This window comes from Rattus norvegicus, chromosome 17, assembly GCF_021556685.1.
Source record: "Rattus norvegicus strain SHRSP/BbbUtx chromosome 17, alternate assembly SHRSP_T2T, whole genome shotgun sequence".
Taxonomy (NCBI): Eukaryota; Metazoa; Chordata; class Mammalia; order Rodentia; family Muridae; genus Rattus; species Rattus norvegicus.
This window is the reverse complement of record NC_141550.1, coordinates 1252940-1278849: the sequence shown is the minus strand read 5'-3', so window position 1 is coordinate 1278849 and position 25910 is coordinate 1252940. Positions and strand designations below refer to the sequence as shown.

The 25910-nt window shown below is 37.5% G+C and overlaps 1 protein-coding gene across 6 annotated transcripts in view; it reads left to right on the top strand.

Annotated features, from left to right (window-relative positions):
* The window catches only part of Ercc6l2 (ERCC excision repair 6 like 2), a 155967-nt gene that overhangs the window by 45901 nt on the left and 84156 nt on the right, over positions 1–25910 (top strand). For 3 of the 6 annotated variants that reach the window (XR_015640860.1, XM_087590922.1, XM_087590921.1), the window contains exons 13-18: positions 10749–10848; positions 13760–13912; positions 14571–14654; positions 15297–15377; positions 16352–17471; positions 21702–21856. Coding sequence is in view for 4 of the 6 variants with exons in the window: in XM_087590922.1 (XP_087447048.1) it covers positions 10749–10848; positions 13760–13912; positions 14571–14654; positions 15297–15377; positions 16352–17471; positions 21702–21856 (1693 nt within the window). In the remaining 2 variants the exon portion in view is untranslated. The remainder of the gene's footprint in view (positions 1–10748; positions 10849–13759; positions 13913–14570; positions 14655–15296; positions 15378–16351; positions 17472–21701; positions 21857–25910) is intronic. The other 3 variants (XR_015640861.1, NM_001400699.1, XM_087590923.1) reach the window with 1 other exon arrangement.

Sequence of the window (25910 nt, the reverse complement as noted above, 5' to 3'; positions counted from 1 at the left end):
TACTGACAAAATGTAAATGACCCGTGAATTCTTATAATCTAAAACCCAGCCTTGAACTTCATAGACTGTTTAAAGGGTTAGTTAGAAAAGGTGGGTACTAGTGAGAATTTATATTAAAAATGACCCTAAACTTCTTAGCCATTGTTTCCTATCTCCAAATCTTATCAATGTGACATAAGACCATAATAAAAAATCAAGTAGAATAGTTTGTTATTAGTAATTCAGAAATTTTGAGAAACTCCTGAAAGACTCACCAGAGAAAAACCAAATTCAGAGTACGCAGAACAGAACAGAAACAGAAAGTTGACAGTTGCTGACATGAATTGACAACTTGTGGGTGTGGGGGAGATGAGGTTGTTACTCCTGGGAAACAGAGGAGTGGGAGACTGATGTAGATTCCTCTCTATATTCCATACTTACACAAGGTGTGTCTAGAACAGGTTCCTTAACCGTCTCATCAGTTAAGTAGAACACTGAGACTAGTAAAATTCCTGGTTTATTAGACTCAGTGGAGCCAATCAAGTAATCCTAGGTTTCCAGAGACCACAATATGGGAAGTAATTGAATAAACCTGTGTCCTACATTGGGATCCAGGCCATCATTCTCATGTAACCCATGTATATTTTGATTTTAATTACAAAAAAGAAAGTAAGAATTATGAAACACTTTCACAAAAATAGCAGAATAAAAGAGCCATGAGGAAAAGCAGACATTGAAGGGACCAAAATGAGGAAAAGACAAATATAATATAATATAATATAATATAATATAATATAACAAAACAAAGAAATGTATATATAGTTAGCAAAAATGATCTCAGAAATTAAAGCCTTGCTGAGATAAAACTCATGAGCAGATCTGAATAATGAAGTAGAGAGTGATATGGTAAGAAGGATGCATGTAGGGGTTGGGAATTTAGCTCAGTGGTAGAGCGCTTGCCTAGTAAGCGCAAGGCCCTGGGTTCGGTCCCCAGCTCCGAAAAAAAGAAAAAAAAAAAAGAAGGATGCATGTGTAAGACAATGTGCAATCAAATAGATGTAGAATATGAAGAAAAGAGAAAGGAAAGAAAAACACCCCCCCCAAATCATTTGTTTGTTCAGAAATAAAAATGAAAGAAGGGGAGAGAATTAACAATATATCTTAAGAGCATGGTTAATTTTGAAGAGCTGCCAAATAGTAAAAATAATGGCCAATTATTTTGGGAGATGGAATGTTTATATTTATTATATTTTCAATTGTGAAAATAAAGAGGACTGAAACACCCCAGAGTGAGAAATAAGAGGATTTATAAATACAAATTCCCCCCACTCCAAATCAAGTAAGCAATAAATGGGAATCAGGCTCATTTCTGCTGGTCATACTTCTCAACTCTGTGGCTACAGTTAGGACCTCATGAGAAAGAAAACTGTGACTTGTGATTATGATCAGTGACTGATACGTTGTTATGTAAGGCAAGATTAAAAGCAATATGATGCCTAAGAACTCAGGAGTGTGCTCAAGCCAACAGATCAGTGATGGTCAGAGAAGGATCCTATGTGTATAGTGAGGGCTAAAATTTATTGACAGTATAGCTAAGAGGCTTCCTGCAATTAACTATAAAGGAAAAATTCTCCCAAACATTGAAGGATGATATAAAAATATCAATAGTTAGGAATTGGAGCTCAACATAGTTCTAGTGAAGCATCAAGATTGTGCTGGAAGAAGGAACTATTAGAATTTTTCTTTCCTTTCAGGAAACAATATCACGATCATGTTTCAAAATTTGTAACAGTGCTATTTTTAAATGCTAGAAAAAAATTAGGGAGCAAAACCTGTAAAAATGAGGCACAGTGATCACTTGGTCCTTTGAATATACAGTGACCAGTTCTACCTGGTCTCCACACGTCCTGCTTCTACAGATGGAGTAAGGCTTTTCAGCAGTGGTTTTCAACATGTGGGTCTTTCACAGTTTACCTAAGATTTTGGTAAAACACATATTTGTGTTAGGATTCATAAGAGCAGTAAAATTATAGTTATAAAATAGCAAAAAAGGAATGTTTTGATTGGGGGCACCACAATTAAAGGGTCGCAGTGTTAGGAAAGTTGAGAGTCACTGCTCTGTGGTTTCATTATTTTATTTCATATGTATGTGTGTACGTATGTACATGTGACTGTGCATGTGCATTTGAGTAGGTTAGAACTCTCTAAGAAGAAAAAGCAGAACAGTGATAAAATGGAAAAGTTAGATTCAAACATACACTTACGAAATGTGTAAAATAAGAAAGATGGGGCCGGAGAGATGGCTCAGCAGTTAAGGGCATTGACTGCTCTTCCAGAGGTCCTGAGTTCAATTCCCAGCAACGACATGGTGGCTCACAACCATCTGTAGTGGGATCCGATGCCCTCTTCTGGTGTGTCCGAAGACAGCTACAATGTACTTATATATATAATAAATAAAATCTTTAAAAAAAAAAAAGAAAGATGCAGAAGACTGAAAATAAAAGCTATGAATTATGAGAGTCCAGAGAGGGCTGAAGCATTACTAAGGGCATTTACTACTACTGCAGAAGACTCGGATTTTCTTCCCAGGACCCATACTGGGCAGCTCATGGCCTTCAGTGTATCTGGCATCTGAGGCATTGCACTTCTGTGCTCAGATTCATGCATGCAGATTCATACACAGAAACATAAACATATATACATGATTTAAAATATGCAAGATAACCACCAGAAAGATAGTAATCAAACTTAATGAAGAATGGCAATATTAGTATTAAGTAAATTCTTAGTAGAATTTAACCAAAACATTGTAAAGCAAAGAAGGTATGATGCATGAGAATGGTGTAACAGTTGCTTCACATCCAAGCCCAGAATCTTATAAGTAAGGAGAAAGAGAGCAAAGAAGAAAGGAGAACAGAGAATGAAAATGCAGTGGCAAGAACATGGAAGAATCCAGAGAGGAGAAGAGAACATAGAAAAGGAAGGAGGACATAGGAGAACAACATGGAGAAAAGAAGAGAAGAGACAAAGAAGAGGGAAGAGAACATGGAGAAAAGAAGCAAAGGGAAAGGTGGGGCAGAGAGAACCCTGGGCGGGCCCACTCCTGTTAGGAACTCATGTTGCTCTTTCCAAATACAACAGCTAGGTATAGGAAAAGACAAATGGTAAGAATTACAGCTTAATGTTATAACTTAGTAACAAAATACTCAATATTTTTACACACAGCACATTTAAAAAATGGCCATGCATTTCAACTGAAATCACAAAGGCATGGTCTATGGATCTAAAAGATAAAAGCCCTAGAAAATAAGAAGCATGCAGCCAATGTAATTTAACCACATCAAAATGCTGAGATATATATTAAAAACTGATACTGCTATAGAAGTTTGTGAATACAGATGGTACAAGTGCTTGCTCCTCTCTGTTGTGTTAGTGAAGCCAAAGGTCTCAAGCAACCAGGCGAACTCCCCAACCAAGGTTACACTGGAATTTTTATGCTCATACTCATCCTTGTGAATCTCCTACCTCTTCCCTCCCTGCATACATAGTGTAGTACAACAAAGAAAGGCAAGGCCTTGGTCCCTCGTGAGTCAGAAAAGGACAGTCCACAACTCTGTGAACCTTCCAACCTGTCTGGGCTTCCTGGAGGATTGGTAGAAGGCTGGCAGAAGCTGTGAAGGACAGCAGTGGGTCCAGTAGTACATGGAAGCCACTGTGAACTTAACAGCATTGGATACTTATTTCCCAGTTCTTGGCATGGCAGGACTATGCACATGCTAGGTGGGTGCTCTACCACTGAGCTTCATCCCAACCCCTGTAGTTGTTTTTAAATTCTGTGCAAGTGTTTGGAAGTATTGGGAGTATTTTATGTTGTTCTAAAGTTATAACAGGAAAATATGGTCTTTTCAGAGTAACAACAAACCAGTCTCATAAACTGCCCTTAAAAGATAGATAGCATAATACAAGACAGACATTAAAATAACCATCTAAAAATTGGAAGAACACACAGAAGAAGAACTAAAGAATACTTGAAAAATACTGGTGGACAAATGAGAGTATCAACAGAAATAAAATTTATGAGAACAAAAATAGAAATATTCTGGATCTGCCATTCAGTTCTGGAATTCTAAAATGCACTATATTTATCATTGACTTAGAGAGAAGAAAAAGGATCTGTGAACTTCAACTTATCAAGCCTAAAGAGAAATCTTTTAAAAGAAGAAAAAAATAAATTTTACCAAAAAAGGACATTTTCCTATATTATTCTTCGCTTTTTTCTTTCTTCTTGCCAAATAGACCATTGTATACATTATGAAATTTTCAGCAGAGAAAAAATGACATAATTATCGAAAAGCTTCCTGAGTTTGAAGGAAAGCACAAGAAAGAAGAATTTCCATGCTGAGTTAATTCCATAGAGATCCACACCAAGACCTTTTCAGGGTGTCAGCAGATAAAAACAAAAGAGAAAGGCCTGAAGTGGCAGGATTAAGCTGCATGTTGTGTGGAACTGATCTCTAAAAGGCTTAGCTACAATTAGCCTAGCTAAACCTAGAGATCAGAAAGCAGTGTGCTAATGTGTTTAAAAAAAAATATATATATATACATATATATACTTATATATAACTACTCCAATGTATATTCCAATATATCATATATATTTATATAATTATTGGACATACTAATATCCAATATATTACTAATTTGAATATATATTTAATAATATATAATAATACATGTATCAACTTGTCAGCTGAGAAACAATTAAAAAAAAGGATATATAAGTTTAGAATTTATTTTTGAACAAGGTAGTCACTCACAAATAAAGGAGAACTTAGGTCATTCTCACACAAACAAAAGGTGAACAAGTTGATGACCAACTAGTATTTCCTGTAAAAAAACTGCTGAAGGAAAAGCTTAAGTTGAAATGAAAAGACAGCAGACCGTAACTCAAAGCCTTATGAAAATAGAACTCACCAGTATAGGCAAATACAAACATAATAGAATTGTAACTTTTGTTTTCAACAGAAACCTAAAGGAAAATGCATAACATGTTTATAAATCTATCTGTGCATTTATAATATATAAGGATGTAATTTGTAACACATATACACATGCATATTTATTTTGTATATATGTAAACAACCGAGGAAAGAGTTTATAATGTGTCACTAAAAATAAAAAATCAACTAAAAACACAAAGGAAAATCAGTAATGACAGAAGTGTAACAGTTAAAAACAGCAGAGATGGCACCTGGTAGGCCGAGGCAGGCATGTTTTTGTGCATTTGAGGCCAGCCTGGTCTATATAGATGAAGAACATCTAGGGAGAGACCCTCCCTCAAGAAACAAATGAACCAGCTAAAGCGAGACCTCCTTTGTTTTCTTGTTTGAACATAGATGGATTAAACTCCCAGATCAAAAGACATAAATCTAAGAACGAATTAAAAAGGAGTGTCTGACTACCTGATATCTATAAAAATCTCAGTATAAATTTAAGGATATGTGTAAGTTGAAGTGATGAGATGGAAAAAAATACTCCGTGAAGTAAAAGAGCAGAGGTACTGTGTCAACAGAAGGCACAGTTGATTCTTAAGTCAAAACCTGCTATAAGAGTAAAGGGGGGACATTATGTAACGATATTTTTTAAGTCACTGTAACAACATTATAACAGTTACAAACAAAAGTATACAAACATTGAAGCTCTAGACACACTGAAGCAAACTGACAGAATTAAAGGGGAAACTGACAGCTCTACAGCAGTAGTGGTAGACTGTCCTACCTCAGAGTCAGTCATGGATGGATGGTACAAGTCACAGCAAATGGGACCGAAGCAGCACCTCAGACTAGATGTAACAGATGCTCTGTTCCAACAGAGCATCAGCAAATCGTGCTTTCCTCCAGTACACATGAAGTGTTCTCTAGAATAGCATTCACATATTAATCAGCAAAAAGCCTTAATATACTTAAAAATAAATGTTCAGTATTTTATTTTTATTTGCAGTAGATAGATACTAGAAGTTAGCAGCAGAAGGAAAAACTCAAAAATTCACAAATATCTGTGAATAAAACAGTGTACTCACAGATATCTATAAATAAAACATCAAACTCAAACCCAGCTGGTAAGAAAAGAAACAGCAAAGGAAACTTGAACTGTCTTAGAAACACATCATTTGAAAACTTACGTGATATAGTAGAAATAAGAAGGAAATTTATAGCTGTAAATCCTTACCAAGAAGCTTTTAGATCCATGATCATACTTGCAAGAAGGGAAAAAAAACAAACAAATTAATCCCCAAGTTAGAAAAACAAGGGAGGAAAATAACATAGTTTAGAAAAGAAAGAAAAAATAGCTAAAAAAAAATCTTTTTTAAGAAACATGGGATTCTGTCTTTGAAAATACTGAAAAATTGACAAACTTTTGTCTAGATTGACTTACAGAGACAAGGCTCAAATAACAGAAATCATAAAAAAGGGCATTACTGCCTAACTTGCAGAAATCTGATTATCAGAGTACTGTGAACAAGTTTATACCAACACATTTAATGGCCTAGGAAAAATGGACAATTTCCTAGACATACACAGCTGGCAAGGCTGACTAAGAAGTAGAAAACTATGATATATCTGTATGTAAAGAGATGAACTCACAGTCACAACCCATCAAAGAGAAGCCAGAAACTGGATGGTATGTTATTGTTAGTCCTACAAATAATTAACACTGCTACAAAATTCTCCAAAACATTGATGCTGAAGAATCACTTCCATTATCTTGTGAGACCTGCATTATGTAACCTAATGCCAATAACTCACTCTACAAGAGAATGACAAACCAGTATCCTTGTGCATAGTAATGCAGAAGACTTCAAGTGTCTAATTAAGTGTTCACGCAAAACTAAGAAGCACGTTGAACAGATGATATAGAGGATTATTTCTGGTGTTCAAGGATGGTCAAATACTACACAAAAATCACTGTAACGTACCACACTGATAAATGAGGAAAGAAAGTACTCATTTATCTTAATTGATACAGCAAAGGGCAAATTTAACAGTCTCTAATATTTAGAAAGCACAACAAAATAAGAATGGAAGAAAGTTTATCTTTACATGAAAACCATTTATAAAAAATATATAACATTTATAAAACATTTTAAAAACTAATGCCACAGTCAGTGGTGAAGAGCTGAATGGTTTTTTTCTAGATTATCAGCAACAAGGAAAGTCTACATTTTTCTGCCTAAAAAACAGTCACATGCTGTATGTTTTCACTATCCCTCTGTATGTTTTCACTATCCCTCTGTATGTTTTCACTATCCCTCTGTATGTTTTCACCATTCCTCTGTATGTTTTCACCATTCCTCTGTATGTTTTCACTACCCCTCTGTATGTTTTCACTATCCCTCTGTATGTTTTCACTATCCCTCTGTATGTTTTCACCATTCCTCTGTATGTTTTCACCATTCCTCTGTATGTTTTCACCATTCCTCTGTATGTTTTCACTATCCCTCTGTATGTTTTCACCATTCCTCTGTATGTTTTCACCATTCCTCTGTATGTTTTCACTATCCCACTGAATAGTCTCACTATCCCACTGAATGGTTTCACTATCCCTCTGTATGGTTTCACTATCCCTCCTATATGGTTTCACAATTACACTGTATGGTTTCACTATCCCACTGTATGGTTTCACTATCCCTCTGTATGTTTTCACTATCCCTCTGTATGTTTTCACTATCCCTCTGTATGTTTTCACTATCCCTCTGTATGTTTTCACTATCCCTCTGTATGTTTTCACCATTCCTCTGTATGTTTTCACCATTCCTCTGTATGTTTTCACTACCCCTCTGTATGTTTTCACTATCCCTCTGTATGTTTTCACTATCCCTCTGTATGTTTTCACCATTCCTCTGTATGTTTTCACCATTCCTCTGTATGTTTTCACCATTCCTCTGTATGTTTTCACTATCCCTCTGTATGTTTTCACCATTCCTCTGTATGTTTTCACCATTCCTCTGTATGTTTTCACCATTCCTCTGTAAGTTTTCACTATCCCACTGAATAGTCTCACTATCCCACTGAATGGTTTCACTATCCCTCTGTATGGTTTCACTATCCCTCCTATATGGTTTCACAATTACACTCTATGGTTTCACTATCCCACTGTATGGTTTCACTATTGTTCCTATATGGTTTCACTATTCCTCCTGTATGGTTTCACTGTTACACTCTATAGTTTCACTATTCTACGTATGTTTTCACTGCCATCCCACAGACAATGGTTGTATCAGTAGAGAAAGTGGCTTGGTAGTGGGAGGGAAACACCGTAGTTTGTAAGGTGCTTAGGGCATGACTTTGATCCCTCAACCAGTGTAAAACAATAAACAAAACACAACACTGGGCATTGCGTGTAATCTCAGTACTGGGAACATGGAAACAGGTAGATACATGCCGTGGAACTTGCTGGCTAGGCAGCCCAGCCAAATTGGCAGAACAGGCCAGCAAAAGATTGTTTCTAAAAAAAGACGGTGTCTAGGGAATGCCAGCAGATGTTCTCACCTCCACACATATTCTTACATGTATACATACCAAGTAAAATGGTGGCTCCTGGGTACTGCTGGGCAGGGTTGGGGAATTGCTGTTTGGTCAGTAAAGAATTTAGTTTGAAATGAGGAAGGTCTGTATATCATATTGGCTCCAAAGCACTGAGTCTACTTTCTGTGTTTAAGCTATAAACTCAAAATGATTAAGTTAATGTTGTATTTTATCATTTTGAAAATAAAAGATGTGTTTTGTTAGAAATAAATACTAGTGAAATCACTGGATCACTTAGTTCTCACATTAATTTATATTTTAATTTTTTCTTTTGAAAGCAAAGAAGTTTGGAAGAAATTACTATTATTAACATAAAAACAAGTCATTAATTGAGAATAATACAATACCATTTTTGAAAATGGGAAATGCACAGAAGAGTCTAAGAGCCTAAGGTAGCTGGTGTGTTAGCACACATTTTTACTTTCAGCACTCTGGAGGTAGAGGCCACCCTGTCTATGCAGTAAGGTCCAAGCCAGCCAGAACTACATTGGGAGAACCTGTCTTTTTATTTTTATTTTTTTTAAGGCAAAAAGACTTACTAACCAATAATAATATTTTCTTTCAGTATTGAACATTTGACATAAAACTCTGTGCAGATGCATTTTGAAGGATGGGAGACAATAATTGCACTTATATTTATTATGAGCCTCCATGAATTCTCCCATTTAACTTGATGCCAGTGCCTGCCCTGTCTTACTTTGCAGGAAGCTGAGGCAAAGTGACCTTAGTTACTTCCTCAGGTTCATAGAATGATAGTTTCAGGTTCTGATTCCATGCAGTCAAGTAAAATCCAGAGAGAAACAGAAACCTCCCTCTTTTCCTTCCTCCCTTATTCCTCCCCTCCTCCTCAAACTCCTTCCTCCCCCCCCCCCCCCCGTCTTGGAACATTTGGTGTGATTTACTACTTTCTATTTGTGTGTTTGTTTTTATGTACATGTGTGGTATGAGTACTTGTTCTTCTTGAGACAGGATATCACTGGCCTGATCTTGCCAAAGTAGTTATGCTTGCTGTCCTCCTGTCTCCACCTACCCAGTGATAGAATCACATGAACTTGCTACCACACCTGCTTTTTATGTAGGGGCTGGGATCATATTCAGGTCCTCATGTTTGCATGGCAAGTACTTTACTGACTTATCTCCTCAGCTCCTAATTCTGTATTTTTTCATGTATATCACTACAGCCTATTATCCTGCTCCCCCTCAAAGCAGAGTGTGTTCCCCTCCCAGACCATCTCCTTCTACTGAGTCTATAGGAGAACAGAGAGAAGTCAAGATATTTACCTGTGTATTGTAAAGCAGCCCCTTTATATTTATCTCTACAGCGTAGAAGAACCATCACTTGCAAGTCCCTGTTTGATGAACCAAGAACCTGATGAATGAAGTATAGGTACAAAATAACATGCATTCAAGTTTCTCCTGTGGAGATTAAAGGATAAGCATTCTAACACAAAACAGTGGACTACACGCACGCACGCACACACACACACACACACACATACACACACACACACACACACACAGTATTTTCTTGGATCCTTTTCTGATTTCTTTTTTATAACCCTTCTATTCCCTTCTCCAGAAACAAGGTGTGCAGGACTCAAAGTCTTCTCTATGAGAGATTACCAAATATTAGTTGAGTCTTGCCCCACTCTCCTGAAGAACTCTGCAAGTGTTTGTTTAGGGATGTGACTTCAGAGCATCCAATAAAGCCTGTTTGAGAAGTCATAAGGAGCAGACCCATAGGTAACCACTCTGGCAAGTCAGCATAGAATGTTAACTAGTGTCATGGTGTGTAACACAACCTGGGGAATTAGGCAGCTGAGTGATTCACTGAGACCCAGGAGATGGGCGTCAGCTCTTACATCTGCATATCATAGACTTTTCAATTAATTATTTTTAGCAAGATTGACTTTTAGTTTGGTGTTTGGGGGGGATACTTTTTTAATCTCTTTATTTTTAGCTCATCTTATTAATAATTGGCATATTATAATCGGCACATATTATGGTAAACTTAGTGTTTACAGTTGCTAGATTTTAATGATTGTGTACACCTGTGAAACCATTGCCACAATTAAGATAATGGATGTATCCTCTTCTGCCACAGGTTTCCTTACATCGTTTGTAGTTTGTTCCTCCTGCCCCCTCACAGTCTGTTTTAGTTGACTTACTGTTTTTAATTTTCAGAGCCTATAGGATTGGGCAGTGTAGAGATGTTAAAGTGTTTAGGCTCATATCCTTGGGGACTGTGGAGGAGATCATGTACTTACGACAGGTCTACAAGCAGGTAAGAATATACCTCATTCTATGTAAGAGATTGACATCTATGTACTTTTAGAAATTAAGAAGAAATTTATATAAAGAAGTTTTAAATTTTACCCTAGATTTACTAATATTATCAAATAAACTCTTAAATATACTTCTATGATATAGATTAATTGTTAAGTTTATTAGATTTTAGTCCTAAAAGCTTCTTAAAGCAGTATTTCTTTTTTAGAAAATTTATTTTTCTTATTTCATGTGCATTGGTGTTTGCCTGTCTGCATGTGTATTTGTTTAAGGGTGTTGGATCCCTTGGACCTGGAGTTACAAACAGTTATGAACTGCCATGTGGTTGCTGGAAATTGAGCCGATAACCTCTGGAAGAGCAGCCAGTGCTCTTAACTGATGAGCCATCTCTCCAGCCCCTAAAACAATATTTCTTAGACTTTAATGTGCATTTAAATCACCTGGGATTTTGTTGATGTACACATTCTGCATCATTTAGCTAGCTCCCAGGAATGACAGTTGTTAGTCCACTGATCACAATTTAAATAATGAGGCACTCATCCTCAAATGGTGAACCAAGGTGTGGTATGTGTGCCATAAGTGAGTTTCAGGTGCACCAAGGCATTGATCTCATAGCTCATGGCAATGAGCAACCTTACAGCCTTAACAAACCTCCTATTTTCATTTCAGGCTGTTGTTCATGTGTCACCCTCTTCTGTATGTGCCTAGGCATGACAAAGATTGAGGAGCGCTGCCTTAGAGATGAGATAGATACACCACAGGAAAACTGACTGTGGAGATGCCCAATAAATGAGATTGTGCAGCTTCAGCTGTAGCTGCTGCAGCTTGGTGCCCTGCGTGCTCATCTGAAATCTCATTGGCTCTTTAATAATGTGTAGGATATTAATTTATGTTCCTTTTATACCTATAAATAAACATTTATCATTTAGAACTGCTCATTTAGAAGCTCTGGACCGAGGTTCAAGTTTAATTGCAAGTATTAAATTTGAATTGCTCCCTGTATATTTGGCTGGCATCTATTTAAGAACAAACATCTGTCACATGTGGTGGTAGTTGCTAAAAATGATCCAGTCTTAAAACTCATGCTAACTTCTTCATTCTAAAAATAGGATTTGCACAGCAGTTTGTGTATTTTCTTAAATCATTTAGGTCTGAAGGAAACAATTTGGTTTCTGGTCTTTGATACGACACAACTACTTGAGAGAATTTCTGTTCTAGCTTAACCACTCGTGAAAAACATGAGGCTGTTTCTTAGGACCTGTTGTTTTGTGTACTCTCTTAGAGAAGTCCTCATTACTGTTTCCTTAATCATGTAAATGTTTTTTCAACATATCATTACTTTTACCTAAAATGACTTGTTATGTATGTATAACAATATATAACGACATTTTCAGGAGACAGTGTAATTTAGTATTTAGAACTTTATACGATATATACAAAGATAAGGTAGTGATCATATAAGGAAAAGGTATAACACATGGTTTGGAGATAGCCTGGAATTTGAAACAAGGATGCATATCAACATACATGTATTGAGCCTCACGTTCTTTGGGGAAAAGAATAAGAAGTAAGAAAAATAAAACAACTATAAATATGTTAAAACACAGAAAGTTTCTCAAGGGTCCAGAAATTATTTTGGGAACCCTTAAAGACAGAAAAGTAAGAAACCCAGAGAGACTCAGCCAAGGGGAGACTACCAGAAAAATCAGACACAATTTGCACATTCTCACTGCAGTGTCAACCACTAACACAAACAAGGACTACTGATTATTTGGAGTATCAAGTGATATACTTGATAGATGCCTTAGCATGTACTCTTCTCAGCTGTGCACAGTGCAGTCAACAGTTGTCTGTCTGTTCTGAAGTGAAAGCAACAAATAGAAACACTGAACGTAAACCAGAAAGACAACTCACAATTTTTGCTAGTATGCACAAGAAAGTCACTCTCAATGCCCAGAAGTATATAACAAGCCATTCTAGGTAACAGTACTTAGATTGGTAAAAGGCCTTGGATTTGAATGTGCTTTGCTCATATGCACTGACTCAGACAGTCTGTGGTTTAAAGTAGCATTTTCCTAGCACCTATGCTCCTTCATTTGGAGCAGCACCATATGCAATCAAGTTTGCCATTTTGAAAGTGTCTCATATACCTGGATTACCTAGGTATACACATACACAACATTTTATGTAGAAAAGAATTTGCAGAAAGACAGCTCACAGAACTACAGATTGCCCAGATTTTCTGCTTGGTAACATTTTCCATGTTTGCCTTCTCCTTCCTGAAGCTATTGCTTTTCTTCTTTTTCTTGGCCATTTGAACTCATGTGTCACAGACTTTCCTGGGAGATCATGTTTACATTTTACACATTTACATTATGTTATGAAATAGTCAACAGTGGAGAATGTATCCATATGGCTATGCTAAAATGGTATACATCCTTAATGACTACTTGTTGGTGTTCTTAAAACTCTTGAGGGTGGCATTTCTAGCGTTGTCCCAGTAGTTGTCAATGTGATTAAGTCTACAGTTAGCTTGGCATCAGCCTGTTTATTGTATACTTTAGAGTGTACCATAAGTGATGTAATAACTCTGCCAATATTAGTTTTTAATGAATAATTTTAAAGAAAAGTGTATTCCGATGTCAGCTTTCATTATTAAACATTTATAATAATGTAATCTTGATTCAGTGATGAAATAGGAAATGTAAGGTGCGTGCTCCAATGAGGTGGCCAGATTATTATTATTATTTCACCACAATGGCAGCATCTGCAAGGAAATTAAAACAAAATCTCCCTAAGGCTATTCAGCCAGCCCCAGCTAATGTTGTGTGTATGCAGGGAATGCCAGGAAATTCTGACATACTGTTGGAGCAAACACTTCAAAAATATCTTGTATTTTTCTGTTATAGCAACTTCACTGTGTGGTAGTTGGAAGTGAAAATGCCAAGCGATACTTTGAAGCAGTACAAGGATCAAAAGAACACCGAGGAGAGCTCTTTGGTGTCCACAACCTCTTCAAACTAAGATCCCAAGGGTCATGTCTTACAAGAGACATCCTGGAGGTGTGAAATTGATCTCTGACCTCTTCAATAATATTTTATGTAGAGTTTTATCACTCAGGAATTTTGAAATACAATTGGTGTTTCCTTTTCAGAGGAATTTTTAGTTTTCATTATCAAAAATATATGTTTAGAATTTCACATTTAAAGAAATGGGAAATGAATTGTACCTCAAAGCTAAAACTTACTCATGAATACTTATAGATAATACACATGCATTATGAGTCCAGTCCACATATGAGATAGTATGGCCTCCTTGGCCATTTTCAAACAGATTTGAGAGGACTTTTATTAATTTAAAAACAGCTGTTGAATTGAGAACTAAAAAATTAAGATTTTTTCCTAAATAAACAAAACTGTAAAATATGTTTTGATTAGAAGTTACAAAATATTCCCTGAGATGTACTCTCATGTCTCTGAGAGATTTTTATTTTCTGTTCCCAATAAAAATTCCACACCAATATTTCAAACTCTCGACTATGTTCATGCTCAGTACAGATGTTTCTTATTCTTCAAATGAGACACTTCCATGGCTTTAAAAATTGCTTTAGTTCATTAATTTACCAGAACAGTGAGAGTGTTGACCTGTTTTCCAGTTTATGTTAGTGTGGAGTTCATAAAGCCCTGGAATAGCATCCTTTTCCATCTTCTTACTTCATAGACGAGGAGTCAGCCAGGAGAGCTCCAGATCATTTCCCTTGGCTTCTGGGACTTCGTAGTAAAATGCTTCATTGTACTTCATTTAGTAAGCATCATAAATAAAGTTCAAGAAAAATTACTCCCTGTCTTTGAGCAATGCCAGCCTTGATGGTGGTGGAGGACATTCACACAGGGGACATGTGCTGTCATTGTTCTGTATAACGTCAGCATCCCTGTGTCATTAAGGATGAGCATGTGTGGATAGAAAGAAGGCCTGTATTGTCTGTCCTGCGCTGCAGTGTCTGTGCTGTACATAATGACTGACTCCAAGTACTTGAATTGCCCAGTCATGTTCTGTAGTACATATGAATAGCAAGTGCACTAGTGGCACAAGGTGGAGCATCACGGTTTGTACACTCAGCATCCTGATGCTTGGCTGCAGCACTGTTGTTGTACTCTTGAATTAATTATGTAAGAGCAGCTGATGTAGGCAGAACTCTCAGGCAAATGTTTGACACTTGTGCCTCCCAACAGTGCTGTTAGTGAAATTGAACACAGGCACTAGTTTTGTATCCTGTGAAACTGTGAGTTCCTTACTTTGCAAATATGAGAAAGTGTTAAGAATGCAGGTCCTCTTACACTTAGCCTGCCTTTGCTGTTGTTTTGTTTGTTTGTTTTGGTTTGGTTTTTTTGGTTGTTTTCACCCTGTATTTACAGCTGGTTATATTCTTCCTTGTGGACATTACAGAGAGAAGGCCAAGTGGAAGCTGGCATCATGACAGCCACAACATGGTTGAAAGGGGAAGCTTCAGCTCAGAAACTAGAAACAGTGAGTGACAGAAAACATGAACTGGGACATCTTTTTCCTTTACTTCCTTTCCTTCATTTTTCAGTACGAAAAAAGAGAAACTTCTAAAAACTCAGGGACATGAAGTGAATGAAATTATTTAAAGTGATCACTATTCATAAAAACAAGTTCAGGAGCAGTCAGCCCCAAATCAAACTCGCTGTGTAAATGAGCACACCAGCATTGTTTGTTTTTTTAACTAAAGGACAAGTTAAATAGAGAAATGGCCATTAGTGTGTATCAAAACCATGCTGTAAATCAGAGCAAATATTGTATTTATTGAGTCTGTGACCTCAGGATCTCACCACTCATTCATGAGACCTAGGCTGTCACCAGAAGCCATTTTAGGTGTAAAATGCAGGAAACATGCAGAAGATTTTTATGTGGCTGTTCTTGCTGGGTTGTTCTTGGTTTTTGTTTCAGGGTTTGTTGTTTGTTGAGACTTAAATGTATGTGAACTGAGTGACCTTGAACTTAAGGAACTTATTTTTATTCACCTATTTTGTGTGTACACCAAGTTGATTCCTGGGAGTCAGGCTCCATTTGTTAAGCTTGGTGAAAGGTGCCTTTCCCTCTGAGCCATCTTGCTGGCTCGGGTTGAACTTTTTTTTTTTAATTTAGATAAACACAGATAGCAAATATTGGCAGAAGTATCAGATAACTTTCCCAAAATCTCAACAAATTAAGCCTCAATTTTAGGGAACTGAAGGTTTTCCTTAACTGGGGCTTCTAAGAAAAGGGGAATTGGATATAATTTTGTAGCAAATTTTCTTCTTCAGACAAGGTCTCATATAGTTGTGACTGACCTTTAATTCCAGATAAAGGAGAGGATGGTCTTGAACCCCTGATCTTCCTGTCTATTTTTCAAATCCTTTGCTTTTCTTACTGCAAACACGTACCACTGCATAAAACTCTTCTCTCATGTTTTCTAATGTTTCTTTCTGCTTTTCATGTAGCCTAGAGACCCTGACTGTCAAGAACCCACAAATGTCTGTGAGCTCTACAGTGACATGAGTGATGAGGAGTCAGTGGGAAAGGCTGTTAAACACAAAGTCTCTGGCCCCAGTAGAACTCCAGGCTCCTCAGCACAGCTTACTTTGCTACAGTGTGGATTCTCTAAATTGTTTGAGGCAAAGTGTGAGTCAGTCCAGGATGGCGATGGAAACCCTGTCTCCAGTGACGGAAGTTCTGATGAGCAGCCCATGTGCCTTTCAGCAAAAGCCAGACAAGCTGCTTGTCAGAAGACTTGGGACTCTGTTTGTACTTCAGAACATCAGAAATCAGATAACATCCAAACTCCAGATGAAAAATGTGTTTCTGATAAAAGCGAGAAAACTTTAGAACAGAATGTTTCTTCTGAATCTGATGACGAGACAAAGTGTCACAGTACAGCTGGACATCATTGCATGGGACAGGGTGACACAGAGTCAGAAGACAGTGATGTCATCTTTCCTACACAGGATCCCACTCAGAGAGTCCCTAAGAACCCTATATGCTGTAAGCTGCTGTTAGGTGAATCTGAAGATTCTGAAACAGAAGACCCTGTGAAAGTAAATCATGACGATGGCAGACAGAACAGTGGCAGAGGAAATGGACCAGTTTCAAATTTCTTGTATCTTGAGAACATGACCTTGAAATCTGTTAGGAAAAGAAAAGGTACAGATGATATTAGCGATGAGTCTGATGACATTGACATGTTCCCTAAGTCAAGAATAAGAAAGCAAAGAGCCACTGCTTCCTTGAAACTTAAGAGTAAAAAGGAAAACAAAAGGAAACATTATAATTCCCCCATAACAGCAAAGGACACAAATCAAGTTTGTGAAGCAGACGGAGACTGTAGCTCTCAGGTTATTGAGGACTTTTCATCCTCAGATGACAGTTCGTCTGTCAGCCACGTGAGTTTCACTAAATTAAATCACAGAGCAGAAACTGTAAAAGGTAAAAGCAACTTGAGGAACAAGCTGCCTGGGCCAGATAAGAAAAATAACAGTTTTATACCAAGAAAACCAGCAAGCTTTTTAAATGAAAGAGTTGTCAGTCAAGAGCAAATATGCAACTCAATGGATAAAATATTAGGTAACTAAACATTCTGAAAACATTTCTCTAAATAACTTGTTTTAAAGGCACATGTTCTATGAGAGATTATTCAGTTAGCCATAAAATAGTTCTAAAATCCAGATGCTACTTTGAAGCAGAAGTAATGAAGTTGCAGGATTCAGGGATGGCTACTTGCAGGAGGATAGAGAGGGTTGCTGTTTCCCCCTGTAATGCCCTTCCATGTGGCCCACCCTCAGCACAGCCTTTCTGTGCCAAAGCCAATTATTCTGACTCATATGGTAATTCTTTATATTGCCAAGGTTTTGCTACATGGATGTATGTTCTGTGATAGTCTGCAATCTGGAACAATCCTCCTCCATCCTCTCAGTACCACAGCATTTGCTTACAGGTTCTCTCAGTCTGCATTTTGCTCACTATTCTCAGCAGTCAGACGTGCTTGATGTGAGTGAGTAGTACTTCTGAAACTTTTCAGTGGTCATATGTATGTATAATGACCTTTTGTATGTATGCCTTTATATTTTGTGTATATTCATATAATTGTAGTAACATGTCTTAATATGTATATTATGTACTTATGCATGTATGAGTATGTATACATATATTTATGCATAGTCATATGTGATGATGAATATAGCTCATGGGTGTATTTATATTTCATATTTATATTGGTAGTTAATTAGAAAGTTCTCTTTCTCATCTATTATATTTAAATACTATTTCTTTCATCTTGATCATTCTGGTCATATACAGAGATTGATTTAGTAAATAATATTCTGTAACTGCTTCTTTGTTTTGTCCCATACTACACAGTAGTTAAAGGATGAGTTGGCATGGTACCACAGTAAAGGCTGGAGGTGTGTCCAGTAAGAAAGCCCTTGCTCAGTGTCATTACAATAGCATCACTAGAAACACTCTTTTAGGTTTTTTTTTTAACATACCATTCTGTTTCTTTCCATTTTTACAATGTATACGTTATGTCTAACCTGTCAGAGACATTGACATGTCTATACATTCTTGGCTTTGGTTCCACTCCTTCCTGGTACATAGGTAACTGGAAATGTTACAGTTGCTTTCATCCCTGTGTCAGTGTCTAAGGCATTTGGATCATCTGGACCTTGTTTTCTAGTAAATTTTTCAAGACAATGTTACTGAGGGTTTTTTCCTCTACAGCTCTTGTGATAAGGTTTCCTGTCCTGAGAATAAATCCTTGGCTCCCATTTTGTTGAGTGTTTTGAGTACACAGCTTCATTTTCATTCCTTCCAATACACAGGAAGATTATTTCCTTGCCGTTGCTGTCTGTCTAGTGGTTTCACCAGATTGTTTGTCTGTATTCTGAGTGCATATTCTCTTGTGCAAGTGTAGTTTCCTCTGTCTCTCAGGAACATTTTTCCTGTTGTTAGTTACTTGTTCTCATCTCTCAGTTGTTCAGATGTTCTGTCTTTGTTGCCTTTCTTGAGAATTTATCACTCTAAAATTATTTTTATATTTTCATTTGTCTGGGTTTTTATCGTATTTATTTCTTCATGTTTCTTTTAGATTAGTGTTCATTTACAAAGAATATTTTCTTAATGTCTGTCTTTTTGAGATATTCCAGCACTCATTTCTAAGTTATTCTAATTATGATTTATATTGTTAATCTATATCTCCTTTCATGTTCTTACCTTGTTTAACATTGGCTGTGGTTTTCATCCACTTTTGAGCCCTTCAGTTCTGGCAGGGAGGTCTCTGTTGCTTGGTCATTTTTTTCTGCTTATTGTTGAATCCTACTATTCTGCCCACTCTGATTATTCTCCTGCCCCTGTCCCCTTCCCCCACCATGTTGTTTTGCTGGGCTCTATTTGGGTAAGAACACCGGCTAGTGGGCCAGTATGAGAATTTATGTAGTCAGCTTGCTACAGTGTCTCCTAAGGCCTTCTTATGGTAAAACTCCTGATCCCCTCAACTCTGGTGAGCAGAAGCCTTCCCAGAAGCTGCTTACCTCTGGGTGGCCCTTTCTGGGAATGTAGCTTTCCTGGTGTCTCCTGTTCTTAGATCTGTCATATGCCACATTCTGTTGCTTTTCTCTTCTATAACACAGATGCTGATACTATATAGCAGGGTTCTTAACCTTCCTAGTGTTGTAGCTCTTTAGTATAGTTCCTCATGTTGTGGTGACCCCCAACCATAAAATGATTTTTTATTGCTACTTCATAACTGTAATTTTGCTACTGTTATGAATTATAAGTATCTATTTTCTAGTGATCTTAGTTGACCCTTGTGAAAGAATCATTTGACAACCCCCACGAGTGTCAACACACAGGTTGAGAACTGCTGTTTTATAGTTTCTGTTGGAAGATTGTCTCCACTTGATTGTAATTTAGAACTCATGGGGTATCTTGTCATCTAACTCTGTTTTCATGTGGTTCATAGGTGTCTACTTGTTTTATCTAGTTGCTATCTGAGTTCACTTGAGGATTCTGAGGGAATGAACAACCTCTGTTCAAACTGCTTAGTGATTGTTTTAGCATTGCTTTACGGGTGTCTTACTTCCCATTAATCACATAGACAAATATGAAATAATTTGCTACAGGCACCTTAATTGTTAAATTTTATTTATTTACACATTAGGCTTTCTACTATGGTTAAGACTCATTTAAATTTTCCTATGACATATATGTATATTTTGGTATGGTATTAACACAATACAGGAATATCCGTTGGTTGGTTTGTTTACTGGAGTGAAGTCAGAGGCTTAAGGAATTGTTACAGTGCTTTTATAAATAATCGTTTGAGCCTTTTAGCTGCAGGTGTCAGCAGTTGGAAGTAGTGTATTTCATGTAGCATGGAGGTGTTTTCCTATAACTTTTAATTACCTGACGTAGCAATAGCTTGTGTTTTGTGCTTGGTAATTACTGGGGAGTTCAGGGCTAAAACAGCAGAGTGTTGAGGTCGTTGCCAGGGCTGTGTCTGAGGGATATTTTGCATGCCTCAGTTCTAGCCTCCTCTTTTATGACCAAAATTTCAAAATAAATTATTAAAGCCTAGAAGCAAAGCAGTAAAAAATAAAGCTACTTTAAAAAACTCTTTTAGATAAAAGCTGTGAGTTAATTTTTTTCATTTCCTAAAAAGCTCTCATCTTGACATTCTTTGGGCATGTGTACAAAAAGGACAAGATACAAACAATAAAACAAAGTCTCACAGATCAAACACAGCTCCCTGGTCATAAACCCCATGTGCCCTTCCATCAGTACTATCAAGTACTTTGCTAAAGGAGCAGATAAACCTAGGGACTTCCTTAAATGCACAAACATTTTGAAATTAACAAAGAAGAATGATCTATAGAGGACCATTAACCATGATTTGCACAGACAAATATCTATTTCAGATTTAAATTTAAAAAGTGTTGCCTTATCTCAGCAGCCCTCATATTGATTAAAGTAGAAAGTCATTTTCAAGTTAGCCTGGACCAATATATTTGAACTTCTTTTCCATCTACTTTTGAAAACATTGTGATAGTAACAATTATTTTAAAGCTTAAAAATAAAGCAAGAAGGGGGCTGGAGAGATGGCTCAGTGGTTAAGAGCACCGACTGCTCTTCCCGAGGTCCTGAGTTCAAATCCCAGCAACCACATGGTGGCTCACAACCATCTGTAATGAGATCTGATGCCCTCTTCTGGTGTGTCTGAAGACAGCTACACTGTACTCAAATATATAATAAATAAAATATTTTAAAAAAAAATAAAGCAAGAAGTTAGGCATAGTGGTTTATAGCTATAATTTCAACAACACTCAGGAGACTGAGATATAATTGGCATGAGTTGTAGGCCATCCTGGGCTATAGAGTTATTAACCTTTGCCTCAAGAAAACAAAAAAAATATAGTAATTTTAAAATAAATCAAGCATACCCAGGTGTCATGGTGCACAACTTTAATCACAACACTGGGGATTCAAGAGCAAGTGGATTTCTGTGAATTCAAGACCATCCTGGTCTGCATAGTGAGCCCCAGGCCAGCCCGGGCGACAAAGTAAGGCACTGTCTAGAAATAGAGAGGGAAAGTGGGGCAAGTAGGCAAGCATGCATGCATACCTTAGGAGGCTAAAGCAGAAGAATCACAGATTTGAAACTAGCCTGGGCTATATATAAAGACTGTCTCAAAACTAGAGGAAATAAAGAAGTAGGTGTTTCCTTTGTTAGTGTGCCGTTGATAATTAGAACCGTGTTGCTTCATAGAGATAAATTATGTCATAAACATTGTTGCCTCCTAGATGGTGTTCAGGAAGTGGCATATATCCACTCAAATCAAAATGTGATCGGATCAAGCAGAGCTGAAAACCACATGAGCCGATGGGCAACACGTGATGTATTCGAGTTGAAGCAGTTTTCCCAGCTCCCTGCTAATGTAGCTGTTTGCAGTTCTGAGGTAAGAAAAGTTAGTTTTTAACCCTACTTCTCACAAAAGTTTATCAAAAGGATCCTCTTTATACTCTCAAAAGTAGCTGTTAAATCTGTTAAGAGACATACAGCCAAATGTTGAAAAGCCATATATAACATAATAGTTGTAATCACAGAAGATGTTTGGCATTTGTGGTGGTTTGAATGAGAATGGTCCCCATGGCTCATATGTTTAATGTGGAACTATTTGGAAGGATTAGGAGGTGCGATTAGCCTTGTTGGAGGAGGTTTGTCACTGTGGGCAGGTTTTGAGGTTTCAAATGACTCTAACCATCCCCAGAGCTCTCTCTCCCTCTGAATATTGGATCAAGATGTGAGTCTATAGCTTATGCTTGCCTTAGCATTTGCCTGCCTACCTGCTGGCAGCCTCCCTGTGGTGATGGGTCTTGGACTCTAACCCTCTGAAACCCTAAGCCCCAAATAAACCTGTTTTCTTTCATATGTCGCCTTCATCATAGCAAAGAAAAGTAACTACGACAAATTAACTGACAAATCTAAATTAAAAGGCACAATAATGCTCAGTTGATTAATAGTTTCACTTTTTAAAAATGTACCTATGACCCCAAATTGAAAACAGCCTGTGACAGTTGTACATATGAAGTCATAACCTCAAACTACTTACAACTTCTACGAAAGAAGAAAAGTATGTGATTCGATTTCTTCAGGTTTTTTGTTTGTATTGTTTTGGTTTGGTTTTGTTTTTTATTTAAAAGATACATAAAAAAATTCTAGGCTTTTATGAAGGATTTTCATAATGTTAAAGTAATAAATCCTGTGGATTTTTCCTATTTAAGATTGCTGTTGGGTTGGGGATTTGGCTCAGTGGTAGAGCGCTTGCCTAGGAAGCGCAAGGTCCTGGGTTTGGTCCCCAGCCCCGAAAAAAAAAAAAAGAAAAAAAAAAAAAAAGAAAAGATTGCTGTTACATGGAAATAAAGCCTTACATAAATATAATTTGTTTATATGTGATCATTTTCCTCAAAGGCTTTTAAATATGTACTCATCTAAAAGCTTAATGTTTATTGTTTTATGGGTAGGAGCTGAAAGCACATGTTGTATATAACAGGGGCAAATCCTTCTGAACTTTCCAGCTGTCTTCATTAGGATTCAGATTTGTATTGACAATAAAACCAGAATGCAACGTAAAACTCATGACTAGGGAAATGTAAATTTAAAAGCCAAGGATTGGGAGAAAGGTAGACTATAAAGATAGATAGAGCAATATATTCTTAAATATCTTTTTCCTTTTTTTTTTTTTTAAGATTTATTTATTTTGCGGTTGGAGATTTAGTTCAGTGGTAGAGCGCTTGCCTAGGAAGCGCAAGGCCCTGGGTTCGGTCCCCAGCTCCGAAAAAAAGAACCAAAAAAAAAAAAAAAGATTTATTTATTTTGTGTATATCAGTACAGTATAGCTGTCATTAGACCAGAAGAGGGCATTGGATCCCATTGTAGATGGTTGTGAGCCACCATGTGGATACTGGGAATTGAACTCAGGACCTCTGGAAAAGCAGTCAGTACTCTTAACCATTGAGCCATCTCTCCAGCCCCTAAATAAGTCTGTTTCAAAAGAAGAAAATTAGACTCATGGAAGCTTCCTGAGTTTCCTTTTTGGGTTAGTTGGACTGCAAACTGTAAGTTGTTATAATAAATTCTCCTAATATGTAGAGACATTCCATAAGTTCTGTGACTCTGGAGAACCCTGATTAATACACAGCCTTTAGCTAACTTGCAAAGAAATATATACACCAAATGGATTATGTAAGAAGTAATAAACACACAGTGCTAGATAACTTGTGTGGCCGCTCAGAGTTCCTTAGTATTATTCAGCTAATAATTGATAACCAAAAAACCAAAACTGAATCTACTTTAAAATTCACCTATGTCTTTATAAGAAAGGCCTAAAATAAAACACACTAGCTTTTTCATGTTTCTTCTTGATTCTTATAGTTTATACTCACTAATTTTTATTGGTAGAACATTTTATAGATATCCTAAACTAAAACCTCTCTCAAAATAAATTTTTAATTGTGCCTTCACTATTTGATATACAAAATAAGAACATGTTTTACTTTTTTTTTTTTTCCTGAAATAGGGTTTCTCTGTGTAGCCGTGGCTGTCCTGGAACTCAATCTGTACACCAGGCTGGCTTTGAACTCACAGAGATCCACCTGCCTTTGCCTTCTGGGTGGCCTTCTAGGATTAAAGGTGTGTGCCACCACCACCAAGTGAACTTGTTTTACCTTTAATTATACTAGTTTATTTTTCTTTTCTTTCCTCTCTGCATCTCCTACCATGATCACCCCACTCCCTGTCATATTAATGGCCTCTTTTTCTTTGGTTATTGTTACATACACATTTACATGTGTATATGCATACATATTATAAATACCACCTACTGAATTTGTTTTTGTTATTTTTGTATATATGATTCCAGAATTCACTATTTTTTATTAAAAAACTTAGGGGTCACATCCGTGGGAGAAAATTCTTCCTCTCTTAGCAGACATTAGTTACCTGTAGTTCTTTGTCTAGGGGACTCCATGAAACTTTCTTTGAATAAACAGAAATACTCATGTTAATGATGTCATTATTTTGGATCTTGTTTAGGTAGCCATGTTGTTGAGGTATATGGGTATAGCTTCCCTGTCGTGGAACTCAGTATGAAGAATCATCAAAAAGATAGAAATAAGTCTATGACGTGACCCATCTACCACTCCTTGGTATAGAACTTGACAGCCCACCTCATGATACATCTCAGCAACATTCATTGCTGTCCTAAAATGAAAACAACCTAAATGTCCTTCAGCAGATAAATGGGTAATGAGAATGTGGTACATACTCACTGTGGAATACTCCTGAACCATAACAAAGAAACGAAATGTACACTCTGATATTTTAAAACCATCTTTGTAAGGCGCTCCTTTAAAAGTTAGGATATCTGGAACAAAAGCCCGTGTGTCTTGTGTTTCAGGTCAGATCAGAAAGAAATGTTTTAAATGTCAAAAGGAATGATAATGCCTTTATTAGAGTCAGTGTGTTCTTTTATCACATGGACTGTATCACCAGACTTCACTGTACCTGTGGTGTGTGTGTCACAGACTTCACTGTACGTGTGGTGTGTGTGTCACAGACTTCACTGTACGTGTGGTGTGTGTGTCAGACTTCACTGTACCTGTGGTGTGTGTGTCACAGACTTCACTGGGCCTGTGGTGTGTATCACAGACTTCACTGGGCCTGTGGTGTGTGTGTCACAGACTTCACTGTACCTGTGGTGTGTGTGTCACAGACTTCACTGGGCCTGTGGTGTGTGTGTCACAGACTTCACTGTACCTGTGGTATGTGTGTCACAGACTTCACTGTGCCTGTGGTGTGTGTGTCACAGACTTCACTGTGCCTGTGGTGTGTGTGTCACAGACTTCACTGTGCCTGTGGTGTGTGTGTCACAGACTTCACTGTACCTGTGGTGTGTGTCACAGACTTCACTGGGCCTGTGGTGTGTGTGTCACAGACTTCACTGGGCCTGTGGTGTGTGTGTCACAGACTTCACTGTACCTGTGATGTGTGTGTCACAGACTTCACTGTACCTGTGGTGTGTGTGTCACAGACTTCACTGTGCCTGTGGTGTGTGTGTCACAGACTTCACTGTGCCTGTGGTGTGTGTGTCACAGACTTCACTGTACCTGTGGTGTGTGTGTCACAGACTTCACTGTACCTGTGGTGTGTGTGTCACAGACTTCACTGTACCTGTGGTGTGTGTCACAGACTTCACTGTGCCTGTGGTGTGTGTGTCACAGACTTCACTGGGCCTGTGGTGTGTGTGTCACAGACTTCACTGTACCTGTGGTATGTGTGTCACAGACTTCACTGTGCCTGTGGTGTGTGTGTCACAGACTTCACTGGGCCTGTGGTGTGTGTGTCACAGACTTCACTGTACCTGTGGTGTGTGTGTCACAGACTTCACTGTGCCTGTGGTGTGTGTGTCACAGACTTCACTGTGCCTGTGGTGTGTGTGTCACAGACTTCAC